This window comes from Musca domestica, unplaced genomic scaffold (genome assembly GCF_030504385.1).
Source record: "Musca domestica strain aabys unplaced genomic scaffold, Musca_domestica.polishedcontigs.V.1.1 2, whole genome shotgun sequence".
In the NCBI taxonomy this organism is placed as follows: Eukaryota; Metazoa; Arthropoda; class Insecta; order Diptera; family Muscidae; genus Musca; species Musca domestica.
The window spans coordinates 23875919-23889926 of record NW_026712249.1 but is presented as its reverse complement, the minus strand read 5'-3'; the positions used below and the strand labels follow the sequence as shown (position 1 = coordinate 23889926).

The window sequence follows — 14008 nt, the reverse complement described above, 5'->3', positions numbered from 1 at the left end:
GGCTGATATCTGATCTGGTTCATCTGTATAGACATGAGCTTTAACATATCCCAAAAAATAGTCTAAAGGCATTAAAACTCTAAAAAAAATAAATCTTTTAACGTCTTACACAATGAGACAGGCTATCCTCTGCATTACTGAATTAGTGGTACGTTTATCTGTGCATGTGGTCCATTTAAACGCCTATATGAATTTAACGATTAAAAAAATTGGAATAATGCATGGAGTCTATTTGAATTGATAGTACGTTCCATAAATTTTAAAGTTTGAAGTTTATTTCAAGCAAACGAAGACCACGACTGCACCTTAAATAGTCCAAGCGCTAACTCCAATTTTGGCATACTCTTTACGTTCAGTCGGTATCTGACGAAAAGAAATGCTTAAATTTTGCGGGCTCGAAACGATATTTAACATAGCCCCCATAGCCCAATTTTTCACCGAACTCGCCCCTTCATAAGTCCCTTGTTATGCGTGCGTGCTATGTGGCACCGTCTTGTTGAAACCACATATCATTGAAGTCAAGTTATTACATATTAGGCAAAAAATGGATATCATCTCACGGAGGGGGGAGCTTTTTCATTTACGTTACGATTCGCAGCATCTTTAAAGAAGTATTGTCTAATGATGCCACCAGCGCATAAATCGCATCAAACTGTGACTTTTCTGGATCCATTGGTAGTTTTTGCAATGCTTGTTTAGAATTCAGTACCATGGGTTCGTTATTGGTTCTCCCGCCTGTGTCATTAAATTTCTATATAGAGCTACGTTTTCCTATAGCCCCATATAGCGTAACCTTCGAATATACGGTATTTTGACCACTTTAATCACATTGTCTATCGAATTTGTTTTAATTTTGGTATTCGTACTTCGTGATGGCTTCTACCACTGGGTTTAAAACATTGTCTTCCTAGGTCCAGGAACAACTCTAGTAAAAACTTTCGGAATTTTTAGCGTTTTTTGTGTAGGTACCCTGATTCCAGAAGATTTTTTTTTTAGGGGACGGGCCATCTTGAGCTATGTATTTTTGGACCCGATTTTTTATAAAAACCCAAACAGGTTGAAAATGGTCCATTATGGGAATGCATTATTAAACCCGAACACTTGCCGGGGATCCTCTGATGTAAATCAGATTTTTTGTAAATTTGATGCTGATTCACATTCGAAAGCATGTTCATGTTCGTATGGGCAGACCACAGCTATCTCCGAGTAAAGTTAACACAATATCCCCAAGACTCTATTGTTCCCGGCCTTGGTTCGCGGACAAGTTACGATGCCGTTTAAACGAAGTATAAGTTCAAATATCAAGAACATGTCAATAATACTTCCTTTGTAAAGAATTGTGGAACGACAGTATAAAACAGAACCCCATTTAGATCTTATCTACACTTTCAGACGAAAATGTCGAACATAAAGACTCCCTTTTAAGGGGATATTAATATTCTATTCATTAATCAGAAAATATAATACTGGACCTATCTTTAACCAGGCCTACCTAATACCCCACCCACCTTACAAAAATGTCCACCTTCCCCTCTATGGTAAAATTTTTTGTAGGGCCGTATTACCCAAATATGCATGGTCCATATCTTCAAAGCTACCAAAAAAATTAATTCATTGAATTTTATTGTAAAGAAAAAATTGTATATCACATTTTGAATTCCATTTCATCCTCCCAATCTTAGCTTCAGACTCCCACTTACCTATTTGTTTTCAGTATTCCACGTAAAAAACCATTTCCATTTAAAATTTTGATTATTCAGCAAAATTTCTATAGACTGTATTCGTTTTCTTTTTTAATTTTATATTTTTTAGCTACAAAATATTTCTCTGCATTTAGGTTTTTTTACAAAATTCCAATGGTAACTAATTACAAAATTAAAAAAAAACATTCAAATAATTTCTATGTAGCCTATGAAAATATATATTATTGATTATAATAAAAATGAGAATTTAATAAAACAAATTATGTATTATATTTAAATAACAGAATAAAAAAAACAAAATGAAAATTATTTTAAAAATTGAAAATAAAAAAATATAAAAATTATGTTCATTTGATTTTTGGGGAGAGTATGGTTTTTCAAAATCGTCAGAGCAATAACAAATTTTATTTAAGAGTGGCACCAAATCATCACCTGTTCCCTATTTTAAATACCCTACGCCACACTGTGGTCTTTTTGTATTTGTTGAAAACATGCAGAAGGAAACGAAATAGAATCACAGTACCTTTTGACGGTCTTCATAGAATCACATATTTATACCCTCCACCATAGTATGGAGGGTATATTAACTTTGTCATTCCGTAACACCTCGAAATATACATTTTAGATCCCACAAAGTATATATATTCTTGATCAGCATAAAATTCTATGTCGATTTATCAATGTCCGTCCGTCTGTGGAAATTACTCTAGCTTCCGAACGAATTGAAGTAGATTGATAACATTTTACTCAAATGTATGTTATGTCTGCAGGACTTTTGGTATTGAAAATGGGCCATGTAGGTCCACGTTTTGGTATAGTCCCCATATAATGGTACCTCCCGATATTCGGTATTTTGAAGATTTTAGAGACATTATTTACCGGAATTGTTTCAAATTTGGTATTTAAAGTTCGTAATGGATACTACAGCCTAAGACAGAAAATGGAACATGTAGGTCCATGTCTTCGTATAGCCCCCATATAGCGGTACCTCCGATATTCGGTATTTTGATGATTTTAGCGGCAATTTTTACCGGAATTGTTTCAAATTTCGCATTTGAAGTTCGTAATAGATACTACATCCTATGGCAGAAAAATGTTTGTGCAGGTTCACGTCTTCGTATAGCCCCCATATAACTGTACCTCCCGATATTCTGTAGTTTGATGATCTTAGCGACATTATTAACCAGCATTTTTTTCAAATTTAGTATTTAAAGTTCGTATTGGATAATATGCCTATGACAGAAAATTGTCTGCGCAGGTCCACGTTTAATAACTTCCATGGTAACTCCCTCTATTCGGTATTTTGATGATTTTAGCTAGATTATGAATAGATTTTTTTTTTAGTTTCGCTTTTGAATATTGTAATGATAATGACAAAAGTTGCCTATGCAGGTCCACGTCCTCGTATAGACCCTAATATACGGCTACATTCAGTATTATTAAAATTTTAACAGATATTTTTTTTTGTTTTTTTGAAAATTACCAAATTTGTTCCAAATGGTGGAGGGTATTCAAAGTTCAGCCCGGCCGAACTTACAGCTTTTTTACTTATTACTTGTAAATAAAGATCAGGTCACATTTATGGTTCGATTGAGATAATTATTTCCACAAATCCTTCGTTTGGTCCAAAAGACGGTCCAAATTTTAGCTCCGAATTCAATTTTATTATGCGCCATATGTGTATTATTCGTCCTAATAGGATACATTTCGGCACACCCGACTGAATTCAGCATACAAGAAAACACTTCAAATTTGCTGAAAATCGGTTCAGATATAGCCATAGCTTCCATACGGGTGACTCCACTTAATATGCATAGTGGTGTAGGGCATCATGTAGTCGGCCCTTACGACTTTTGATGACCTTTCGTTATTTTTTTTGATAACTGCTATCAAAACCAAAAATTGGTTTTGCTCTGCATACGTCACACATTGGCTTAATATTGATTACAGGTGAAATTGTAAGTAGGTTATCACAATCTTTATTGAATAGACTAACTATCCCATTTATTGTTTTTTTTTTCGGTGCAATATCAATTTCATATCTCACTCGCAATACAGGAAATTCCAATAAGGCTATGTTGTTCGATTTCACATGAATTACTAAAATTGCTGATAATTACAGTCTAATGTGTAATGACGACGAAGGCAGAAGGCAAATAGAAATGGGTTGACAAATGTTTACCACCACAAAACTGATAAGCTTTGTAGCTATTGGAAATTGTACCTACCTACCTATCGCTTATCTGTACAGGGAAAATAAACAGAGTATGCATTCAGCACAGTTGGTTTTTTTTGGAATTTTATGCAAATTATAAGTTTTATTTTTGTTTGTTCTTGTTGTTCTTGTTTTATTAAAACTAAGTTTTTATTTCAATATTTGCTGTTTGTTTTTTTTTGTATAAACAATATTAGATTAAATATTTATTTATGTATATATTTTAAATACATTGGGTTTTTTTGTATTCTTTGTTTTAAAGATTTATGTTGAGTGTTTTATAATTCTAAATTTATTGCAAAATATTTTTATTAATTGATTTTGGTTGCCAGTTTTCTAAGAAAAGAATTTTTTTTATTTTTTCACTCACATTTTCTTGCTCTTGTAGGTTTTGAATGTATTTGTGTCCTTTATTGGGTTTATAAATGTTGTATATTTAAATATATATGGGTGTGTGTTAATGCAAATACATTTTACAGAATGTCTAAGTAAAATAAACAATAGCAGCATTTCTGTTTTTGTTTTGAGTTAATTTTGGCTTGAGGTTGAGGGCTGAATGCAGATTATAATTTGCTTTTCTTTTTCAAAATGAAAACCGCAATATTAATTTTTTTATGGAAAAGTTTTGTGTGGTTTATCATTTTCTCTTGCAATAAATTAATAAAAAATATATATAAATTATGGTAGCTAGTATTATTTTTAAAACTGGAATTTGCTATTTGTTTGTAGTCATTAGTTTGCGTTATCATGGAAAGTCAAGAAGTCCTTTGATAATTTAAACATATTACATTTTATATAGGCTAATAATAATTAATAATAATAGTTGTAATGGCTAAAATAAAAATACAAAGGCAAAATAAATGTACATAGAAACACAAAAGGTTTAAATAATTAATAGTTTAAATAGTATCATTTATTGACGGCACTTTGAAAAAACCACTTTGCTGTCCTTGCGTTATGTATGAATATAATCTTTGTTGGTCTACACGGCTAAACTAATATTTAACTTCTAATGGTTTATTTTTTCGCAATGAATTTATATTTTTAACGCTTATCTTTACGTTGATTTTTACGTTGCTTTGATTTTGATGGCGACGTGACGTTCTTCTCTGGTGAGGAGGTATCTGAAATGGGGAAAATATGAAAATTATTAACTATATTTGAAATTAAGTCAGAATTAAGAAACATTTAATTTAATAATTTAATAAAATTGTTATTTGACCAAGGCAAAGGAAGTTGAAATGGACAACGGAGAACAAAGTGGTGTTTTTCTCATTTATCCAAGATCATGTACTTGTTCTAAGAGAAACAGTGTCATACGCAATGCAGCAAAAACCGCCATTGGATTTCTCAAGGCAAAGAATAATTCAGAAGAAAGTCAGGAAGAAACACTGCAAATTTTTGAAAGAATATAAAAAAATATTTGTTGGACATGCAACATCTCAAGAACCTTTCAATCGATCGATAATCCCACATATTTTGAGGCGAAACTCTTATTTTCAATTTTTTTTTTCTGCCCAGCAAAAAATGCTAAACATATGTACCACCTTCAGCACTTCTAACAATGACGAATGTATACACTTTAAGTCTTAAACAGGTAAAAAAAGCTATTAGTTCGGCCGGACCGAGCTTTGAATACTCTCCACAATTTGGAAAGTATTTGGAAATTTTCAAAAAAAAAAAAAAAAAAAAAAATTCGTTAGAAATTCTTTGAAAATCTTAAAAATATTGAATGTAGCCGTTATATAAGGGTCTACATATACGACGACGTGGACCTGCATAGGCAACTTTATCATAAGCCAATACAATATTCAAATGCGAAACTAGAAAAAAAATCGATGAATATGTAGCTATAGCTATACCTAAACGTGGTCCGGCACAGATAATTTTTTGTCTTAGGCTGTAGTATCCATTACGAACTTCAAATAGCAAATTTGAAACAATTCCGGATAATAATGCCGCTATAATCATCAAAATATCGAATATAGGGAGATACCATTATATGGGAGTATACCAAGAACCGGACCTGCACAGACAATTTGATGAGTGAGTAATGTCTATAAAATCATAAAAATACCGAATATAGGGAGATACCAATATAGGGGGGCTATACGAAGACGTGAACCTGCACAAACTATTTTTCATAGACTGTAGTATCCATTTCGAACTTTAAATACCAAATTTGAAACACATCCGGTGAATAATGTCGTTTAAATCATCTATCTTTCAATGGAACAGGACATTTTTGTCTTCTTTCCCATATCCACAATGGTTTGACGGATTGTTTATTGTAGTCGTTTAAAGCTGTCGCTACCAAGGTTAAGAGTAAGATCATTGTCTTTTTCAAGCTTGGGGTTCGCTTCGTCCTGCTGGTGGTAGCAGAAGTCGACCTTGTCATAGGCTTCGTACCATCGTAAGAACTCGGTAACTTAACCTAAAACGTCTAGGTATCATGGAAGCGACTGTTTATTCAATTCCCAACTGTCCTACTTGATTTTCCGCTATCCACAACCTGTCGACGTGTCCGAATTCCATTAGCTATGCTCCCCGAAGTCTTTATTTAATTATTTATGGTTCCTCCAATGAATATTTCACAGTGACAAAGTGAAGGAGGGGATAAGACATCATATCACGCCGTTGGGAAGTAGGAACAATGTTGTTAGTGAGAAGTAGGAACAATGTTGTTAGTGTACAGATAAGAACACCTTGTATAAACCACACAGCTCTGGTGTAGTGTTCTCCCCATGGTATATAAAAAAACTTTCCCTGGAGTACCTGACTGCATTAGATCCAAACAGTTAAACAATTACAATTATAATCCTTCTAGTCCATTCAAAAATTGAAAATGGTTAGGTTCCCTGAATAGTAAGGTGTCCTGAAAGTTACTTTTTTGTGCGGAAGGGGCTACTGACATTTAAGATGATTTGGCTAATTTCAAATTCATTAAATGAGGGGCATAATATTAACTTTCCAATGCATATTTCGGCTTAATAAACATTTAAAAATTATAATATTTGTAATATTTTACTTCGCAGCTTTAATAATTTGGACTTTAACAAGATTTCATTGAAGGAACACAGCAATCAATAGCTGTTTATTTTGGAAGTCTTCTTTATGGAATATTGTACCGAAAGTAAACCCCTTCATTTTCTTCTTAGTTCATGTGGCGATATCAAATCAATTTCATACACATCAGTGTTCAATTACATAGAATACATTTCCATATTATGACTACAAAGTTTTTCATCAGTTTATCTCTTATGATAAGACATTCGATTGTTGATAGTGAGCAATTTGTTCGTTTATTTATATCGAGATCATTATTAAACAACTTGTGCAATTTCAAATTTAGCATTCCGAGTCATGCATTTTTGCTTTGGTATTTGAACAAGAATTTGCTTTCTCTAAAATATTTAAAAACATTTTGAAATACATAGTTTCAAAAAATCATTTTATATTTACCTCCTTGATCTTGTGTTGATTCATTATTATTGTTAATCTTCTGTTGCTTTTCCTCTTTGTTCTCTGGTGTACTGTCATTCGTCGCCTCCACCGTTGTTGATTCTTCTTCTGGCTGATGCTTATCGTCTTTGTCTAGTTCCACAGCCTTTGTTGTCTGATTTTCTATTGTGCTTTGTTGTTCTTTTTCTATGAAACTTTGTATTTTTCCAACTGTGCCCTGGGTCACAGCAGCACTTTCTTTTTCATTATCCTCCTCATTAAGTACCGGTTCTATTTCAACTTGGGCCATTTCTTTTATACCGTTTACCAAACTTGTAATTTGTTCATTCGTTGATGTGCTGTCCTCCTTGGCTTCGACGGCTTGTGCTGCAGCGGTTCTCTCACGTTCCAAACGTTCGCGATATTCTCTTAAGCATTTTTGTTCCCATTCTATGTGTTCCTTATAATACTGATAGACGGGTATCACAATCACAGATATATCATCAACCGTGGCTGCTGCTTTGCTATCGGCCAAACGCCAGTGGCCATAATCATTGATTTTGCCACGTGCCTTTGCCACCAATTCTTGAGCAACCATTGTATAGCGATGTTTTTCGGTTGGATATTTGTGTAGAGTTTGGAAAACCGTGCGAGCCACAGCTTCATTTTCGGAAACGTCCCATAGGCCATCAGTGGCCATAACCAAAATGCCGTAATCACCATCTTCGTTTTGTTCTTCTGCAATGGAAAAGGGATATCAAACAAATAACATAATCCTAAAAGTATGCTCTATTAACGTGAATTACATACCTGGAATGGTTACAATTTTTGTGAGATCTCTAAACAAAACTTCTGGCTGTGCAGTAAGGAATGGTTTTATCAGTGTTCCCGTGGCAATGGCCAATAAATCATGATCACCAAATCCTCTGGTTACACCCAACGTTCCCAAAAGCCGTGAACGCTTACCCTCTCCTGTTACCACTGGCATTTTTAAATCATCTCGTGTCAATGTCTTATATGTCCATCCCTTCATTGTACCCTGCCGGCATAGTATTCGCTGACCCAAATCACGTTCATGTGGGCGTTTGGCATACTCCATGGCAGTATAGAATTTACCCATTAAATGTGGTTTGTATTGAGCAACTCCCAGGAGACGTGTTCTTTCCGTCTCAGGTGTGTGATCAAAAGAAAACGGCACTGGAAAAGCTCCCTCCGAACCGTCGGGCTGGGCAGACATCTCTTCTTTGGGCAACACCTTGCGCTGGCACAATACAGCTCGACTGTCGCCTGCATTTGCTACATACATTTTGCCATTTATGAAGAGGGAAACACAAGCTGTACAACCGCCGGCATCGCGATAACGGTCACGGTCCTGGGCTATTAATGAATCCATGTGTACAAACGCCGACTCCAGGGCACCCATAATAAGTTCATCCTTAGAGACAGACCTCTGAAAATGGCTAGGGTGGGGAAAAGAATTCACCGATTGCGATGTAGAATTTACTTTTGGGTCTTCCATGCCCTCACGTGGCAACAACAGCTCAATACAATCCACCAATTTTTCATGTAAAATGTGATGAAACTGGTGGGAGGCGGCCAAGGCTGCACCATAGCCGGCATGGCCATCAAATATACCAAAATAGGTGTAGGGCAAGTCCGGGTATTGATGGGTGGGATCGGATAAAATTTGTCGACAAAAGGCTCCTTGATCCTCATTCCATTCTGATTTACCAGAATTCACACATTCCGCATATCCTGTGCCCCACGGTAATATGCTGATGTCTCGGGGCACAATAATCGGTCGCACATTGTGATCAGCTGAGGCCTTCAACTCATCGGCTGTTAAAAGCTGCAGGAAGGGTGGGCGGGAGTAGGCAAATTTGTCCTGTAACTGCTGTTGGTGTAGCATACGTTGATGATATGCTGAACTACCCCTAACCAAATGTTCATGGCTGGTGGAGGGTAATGCCGGCATATCCGGAGCTATGACCGTTGCCAAAAAACGACTTTTAATGTTGGCAAACATGATGAAGGAAAAAAATTACTGAACTACTACGACGGCGATAATGATGATGAGACTCTTTCTCCAAACACCACACAAAACAGATGTCAATCGTGTGTTTTCGATTTCTTTGTTTTGATTTTTCTTTCTATTTCTTCTTTGTTGCCAATCACCAAAACATCATCATCGTCGTCAATACAGAACCTTGTTTTGCTGCTGCTGCTTCATCCACTGGCTAACAACCAATCGACGACCATTGACTAGCTGTGAACTGAACTGGTGGTGTGAAAAATGACGTATCGTGTATTGGCGCTGCGGCAGCTTTTAACAACCAACCGTATGAAAATAACAAGAATGGTACGGGTTTATGCTGCTTGACGTTGCACGGAGGGGAGGAATGCGAACCGCTACTACAAAACTTCGTGGTCGTCGTCGTCGCTGTGCTGTTGTCAACGTTGTTGTTTTTGTTCTTGGCTTTAGTCACAGACACCTCGAATAGGATTTTTATCATTTATTTCCCACTTATTGTTATTTCACTGGCCAGGCCACGTAAACAATTTTGCATATATTGTTGTTCAAAGTTAATATTTAGTTTGCATTTAATAATTTTTAAAGAGGGTTTTCACTTCAAATTCCAATTAGAAAATATTTTTCTTTCAATCTTGTCTTGTTGTTGTTTTCTTTTTGTTGACGGCCACGAAAATCAATATTTTCTCTTTATATTTACATGTTCTAGCGTTTCATGTGAGATTTTTATCAATAAATTTAGTGCTGTTGCTTAATTCTATAAATAATTTATTTTAATCTGATAAACACATTTTTATATTAAAAAATTTATTTTTTTCCTAACTTTTCCGTTCTGTCTGTCTGTTAACTTCGTAATTTAGGGTTAAATAAGTCGACTTTTGGCTTATTGGTGAATCGATAGTTAAAATCGATAAATTTATGAAATCGATGTTGTGATGTCAACTTTTGTGAAGATGAAATTGCCGCGCATGCAATGCTTTGGGACAAAAGAAAACTTAGCTGTAATCTCTCCTTCCGAAAAAAATATAAACTGATATTCACTAATTTCTTAAAAACTTGCTATTCAAATGTAGATAGAGCTAAACAGCAACTACACATCCCTACTTGTTATGCTTTGTTCATTCATCAGTGCTCACAGAGGGAGAGTACAATTTTATTGCAGCTGCGTTCTCTTGACACAGAAAAACACTGCAGTTAGTGAAGCAAAGTAACGCAAGGTTGTGCAAATTATAATATTATTAAGAATAAACGTTATTTATTTAATTCATGAAGAATAAAATTTGTTCTTTATTTATGTAAACTATTAAATTAAAATTCTTTAATGTCTCTCTTTATTTTCAGATCTAAAACCGCTGAATTACAGGATATTATTATTAAGACAAATGCAAATGGTTTGGCCCTGGACCCAGAGAAAGTAGATCAATACATGAAGGCAATGTCAATGGCTGGAAGTGAGAAGGTAAAGACCTAATGTATATCATGTGTGTGAGAGTATCTGGACTTCTATTTGATGTGTAACACGGTTGGCGCTACTCTCTGTTATCCTTGAAATATTGGAAATATTCCGGACATGGGCTGAATTATATCCCAAAACGAAAATATATTATTGTGGTCTTTAGGCCTACTTTGATAAACTTTCAGGGAGATAATCGTTAGTTTATAGGATATTTTCAAATGGACTTAGGAAGAGATAATCGCGTTTTTTAAGAATTTTTGATAGGTCATTAAGGACATAATCAAGGATTACTTAATAACTGTTTTAGATGGAATATCGGAGTGATAGTTGTGAATCCAGTTAATAGTGGATTTTAAGTATATTTGTTGTTGGACCACTAGGAATAATAACCGTTGACTTTATAAAATAGAACAATGCAGAAAAAATCACAGGCTTTAAATATATTTTTTCACCTTTCCAATATTATTTATTTCATGTCAATATTTGCACGTTTTCATATATTTTTACTTATTTTCAGGAAAACAATGATAAATTGGCCGCCCTATGGATGTATGCTGCACAAACCGCAAATATGGGTGCATCAAAGCCCAAAATGGCACCAAATGGTAGACCTGTTATGCTTATACCAGCCACTGGAAACGTAAGACAATTAAATTGATATACAAAATAAATTTCAAAATTGATCACAAAACTAATTTCAATTTATTTTCATTTATTATTCTTCCCGAACCAAAGTTAACGCCATCAATGGTACCACAACCAATGCTAGCACCACCTGCAATGCCCCCTGCAGCATATCGTGGTGGTATGACTTTACCCATGATGAGAACTGCTTCGATGCCCGTCATCTATGGACCACCACCACAGGCGCTTTATGCCGCTAGCATGCCAGCAGCCAGTATGACCGGAACCTATCGCACCCAACGTAGCACGAAATCTGTTGATGCTCGTAAAAAACGTCGTGCCGCCGCACAACTTTTGCGTTCTGGTAAATCCGATGCAAATCGTCGTCAACGTCGTAAATCTGATGCCGATGTCATTGATGGTAATCCATCATTTCAATATACCGGTTTGGATCGTGCTATAGCTGATAATTTTTTGGCTAGACAAGAGCAACAGACGCATGTTGGCCATGTCGATTATTCTTCGTCGTCTGGTGCTAGTGATACATATGGTCAATCGACGACAATGATGAATGGTAATGGTCCGTCGAGAGCATCATCAAAAACGAAAATAGTTTGTCGGGATGTTGTTATGTAAATTTTGGGGATGTTCCTCCTCAATTTTGTTAGTGTATTTAGTTATTAGCTACTTATATAGGAAAAAAAAAAAAAAGAAAATCTTATATATAATCTCACCATATCTGTCTATCTATTGTATATAGTGTTTTAAGTTTTCAACATCAACAGAAAAAAATACAAACAAAACTAATCTATTCAAGATTTATCAAGGATATATATTTTTTATAACCTTATATTATTCATACTTACACTATGCGGACATATATTGAAATATGTGTTTCTATATACATATTTACTATACTATACTCTACACTGATATATAAAAATATTAATATTTAAATACTAAACATAAACAACGATGTATATTTAAATTAAAATGTATTTTACAAATAAATGAAAAATATAATCCAATAACAGAAGGAGTTGTTTATTTATTTTTTGGATATTTTTAAAAAAATTAATTATATAACATTTAATTGAAGTTCATTAGATGTTACCTATTAGGCAAAGGAAATCCCACAATTGCTTACAATAAGTCATTTCAGGGGAATTTTTTAAAAAAAAGTTTTAATTTGGATTACCTTTCCAAACAAAAGCGGATGAATAGTTCCGAGATAGATGCTCTTCTAACGAACTCCAAGAGGCGTCATTTCTGGTGATGCGCTTTGTTAATTTGTTGTCTAGGATGGAGGGATGTAGATTATTTTGTATAGGCTCACTAAATGTTACTTAATTTGTAGTTGGGTGAAGGGTTACTGTTGGTCTCAGGAAACGTTGAAATTGTATTGCACAGATATTCTTCGGTATTCTTCAAAATGACCTTTTTGGTGTAAAATGTAAACATTTTTTTTATTATTCTTTCCGAAAAAGGAAATTTCCTGCAAATTTCCAAAAATATACTAGAGCATCACCTGAAAGTAACATGGGCTACATCATTTGTTTTTTAAATTCAACTTGGGACTGGAGATATGCATCAGAATCAGAGGTACCTCCAAAAAAATTAGATTTTTTTTGCACATATCTTTGGATCGTTTAAAGATACAGACTTCAAATTTGGAATAAGTAACAGAATTTAATTTAATACATTTGCCAAATTATATATAAAATTTGGGATGAGTGACGGAATTCGGTACAAAAATTTGCCAAATTATATTCAAATTGGTTGGTATTTGGATATAGCATTCATAAATAACCTCGCATTGCAAAATGCATTGATTCCAAGCAAACTTAATCCGAAAATTTCAAAAAGGCGGAAACTTTTCTCCTCAATTTGGGTAACTTAAATTATATTCAAATCGGTTGAGATTTGGATATAGCATTCATAAATAACCTCGCATTGCAAAATGCATTGATTCCAAGCAAACTTAATCCGAAAATTTCAAAAAGGCGGAAACTTTTCTCCTCAATTTGGGTAACTTTACGATGTAAACTTCCAAAACGTCACATACACGTGTCTTCTTTTTACACCCTCAGCCATATGGCTACAGAGGGTATATATCATTTTATACGGCCAAAACGTGCCTTGCCGGGTTTAGACCCTAGGTCTCTTCGGACCAAATCCGTTTCAGAACATTTGGAGTCGATCTACCGATGTCCGTCCGTCCGGCTGGTGCGCACGATAACTTTGTCAAGCTTAGAATGAGTTCGGAGATGGGCAATATCGGTCCAAAATTTTCAAAAAAAAAAAAAAATAAATAAATAAAAAAATATTTTCTGCACAGAAAGAGAAATGATAAGCCGATTTTGCTCCAACTTTGCAAACCCTAATATTTGCGTTAAACCTAGGTCAGGTGTGAGAATGGGCAATGTCGGTCCACTCCATCAAGTACCCCCCCCCACAGAGGTCCAACATTTTTAATAATTACAACTCCTATAAAATGTGATGTATGAGTCCGATTGCCTTTAAATTTAACACATCGCAAT

The 14008-nt window shown here is 34.8% G+C and overlaps 2 protein-coding genes across 3 annotated transcripts in view; one reads left to right on the top strand and one right to left on the bottom strand.

Annotated features, from left to right (window-relative positions):
- The window catches only part of LOC101895475 (uncharacterized), an 87523-nt gene extending 75019 nt beyond the window's left edge, over nt 1-12504 (top strand). Inside the window, exons 5-7 of the mRNA XM_059122006.1 lie at nt 10730-10847; nt 11362-11484; nt 11580-12504. Coding sequence (XP_058977989.1) covers nt 10730-10847; nt 11362-11484; nt 11580-12104 — 766 coding nt within the window. The 3' untranslated portion in view covers nt 12105-12504. The remainder of the gene's footprint in view (nt 1-10729; nt 10848-11361; nt 11485-11579) is intronic.
- Nucleotides 4493-10254, bottom strand: LOC101895307 (protein phosphatase 1H). 2 transcript variants are annotated; one of them, XM_005181955.4, is made up of 3 exons: nt 8170-10254; nt 7381-8097; nt 4493-5042 (listed from the first exon to the last, which is right to left on the bottom strand). In XM_005181955.4, exons 1-3 carry the CDS (start codon nt 9383-9385, stop codon nt 4963-4965), a joined length of 2013 nt encoding a protein of 670 aa, XP_005182012.1. In that variant the 5' UTR covers nt 9386-10254; the 3' UTR covers nt 4493-4962. The 2 variants fall into 2 exon arrangements, with proteins under 2 accessions (XP_005182012.1, XP_011291861.1); XM_011293559.3 differs by lacking the exon at nt 4493-5042 and adding an exon at nt 7195-7322.
- Nucleotides 12505-14008: the final 1504 nt, after the last annotated feature.

What these genes read in the sequence shown, in the direction of transcription:
- LOC101895307 (XM_005181955.4), bottom strand. Translation starts at nt 9,385, where the DNA reads ATGTTTGCCAACATTAAAAGTCGTTTTTTGGCAACGGTCATAGCTCCG. An exon ending in AAAAATTGTAACCATTCCAG is followed by an intron (nt 8,098 to 8,169) that starts GTATGTAATTCA and finishes TTTCCATTGCAG; the next exon opens with AAGAACAAAACGAAGATGGT. An exon ending in ATCAACACAAGATCAAGGAG is followed by an intron (nt 5,043 to 7,380) that starts GTAAATATAAAA and finishes TCCCCATTTCAG; the next exon opens with ATACCTCCTCACCAGAGAAG.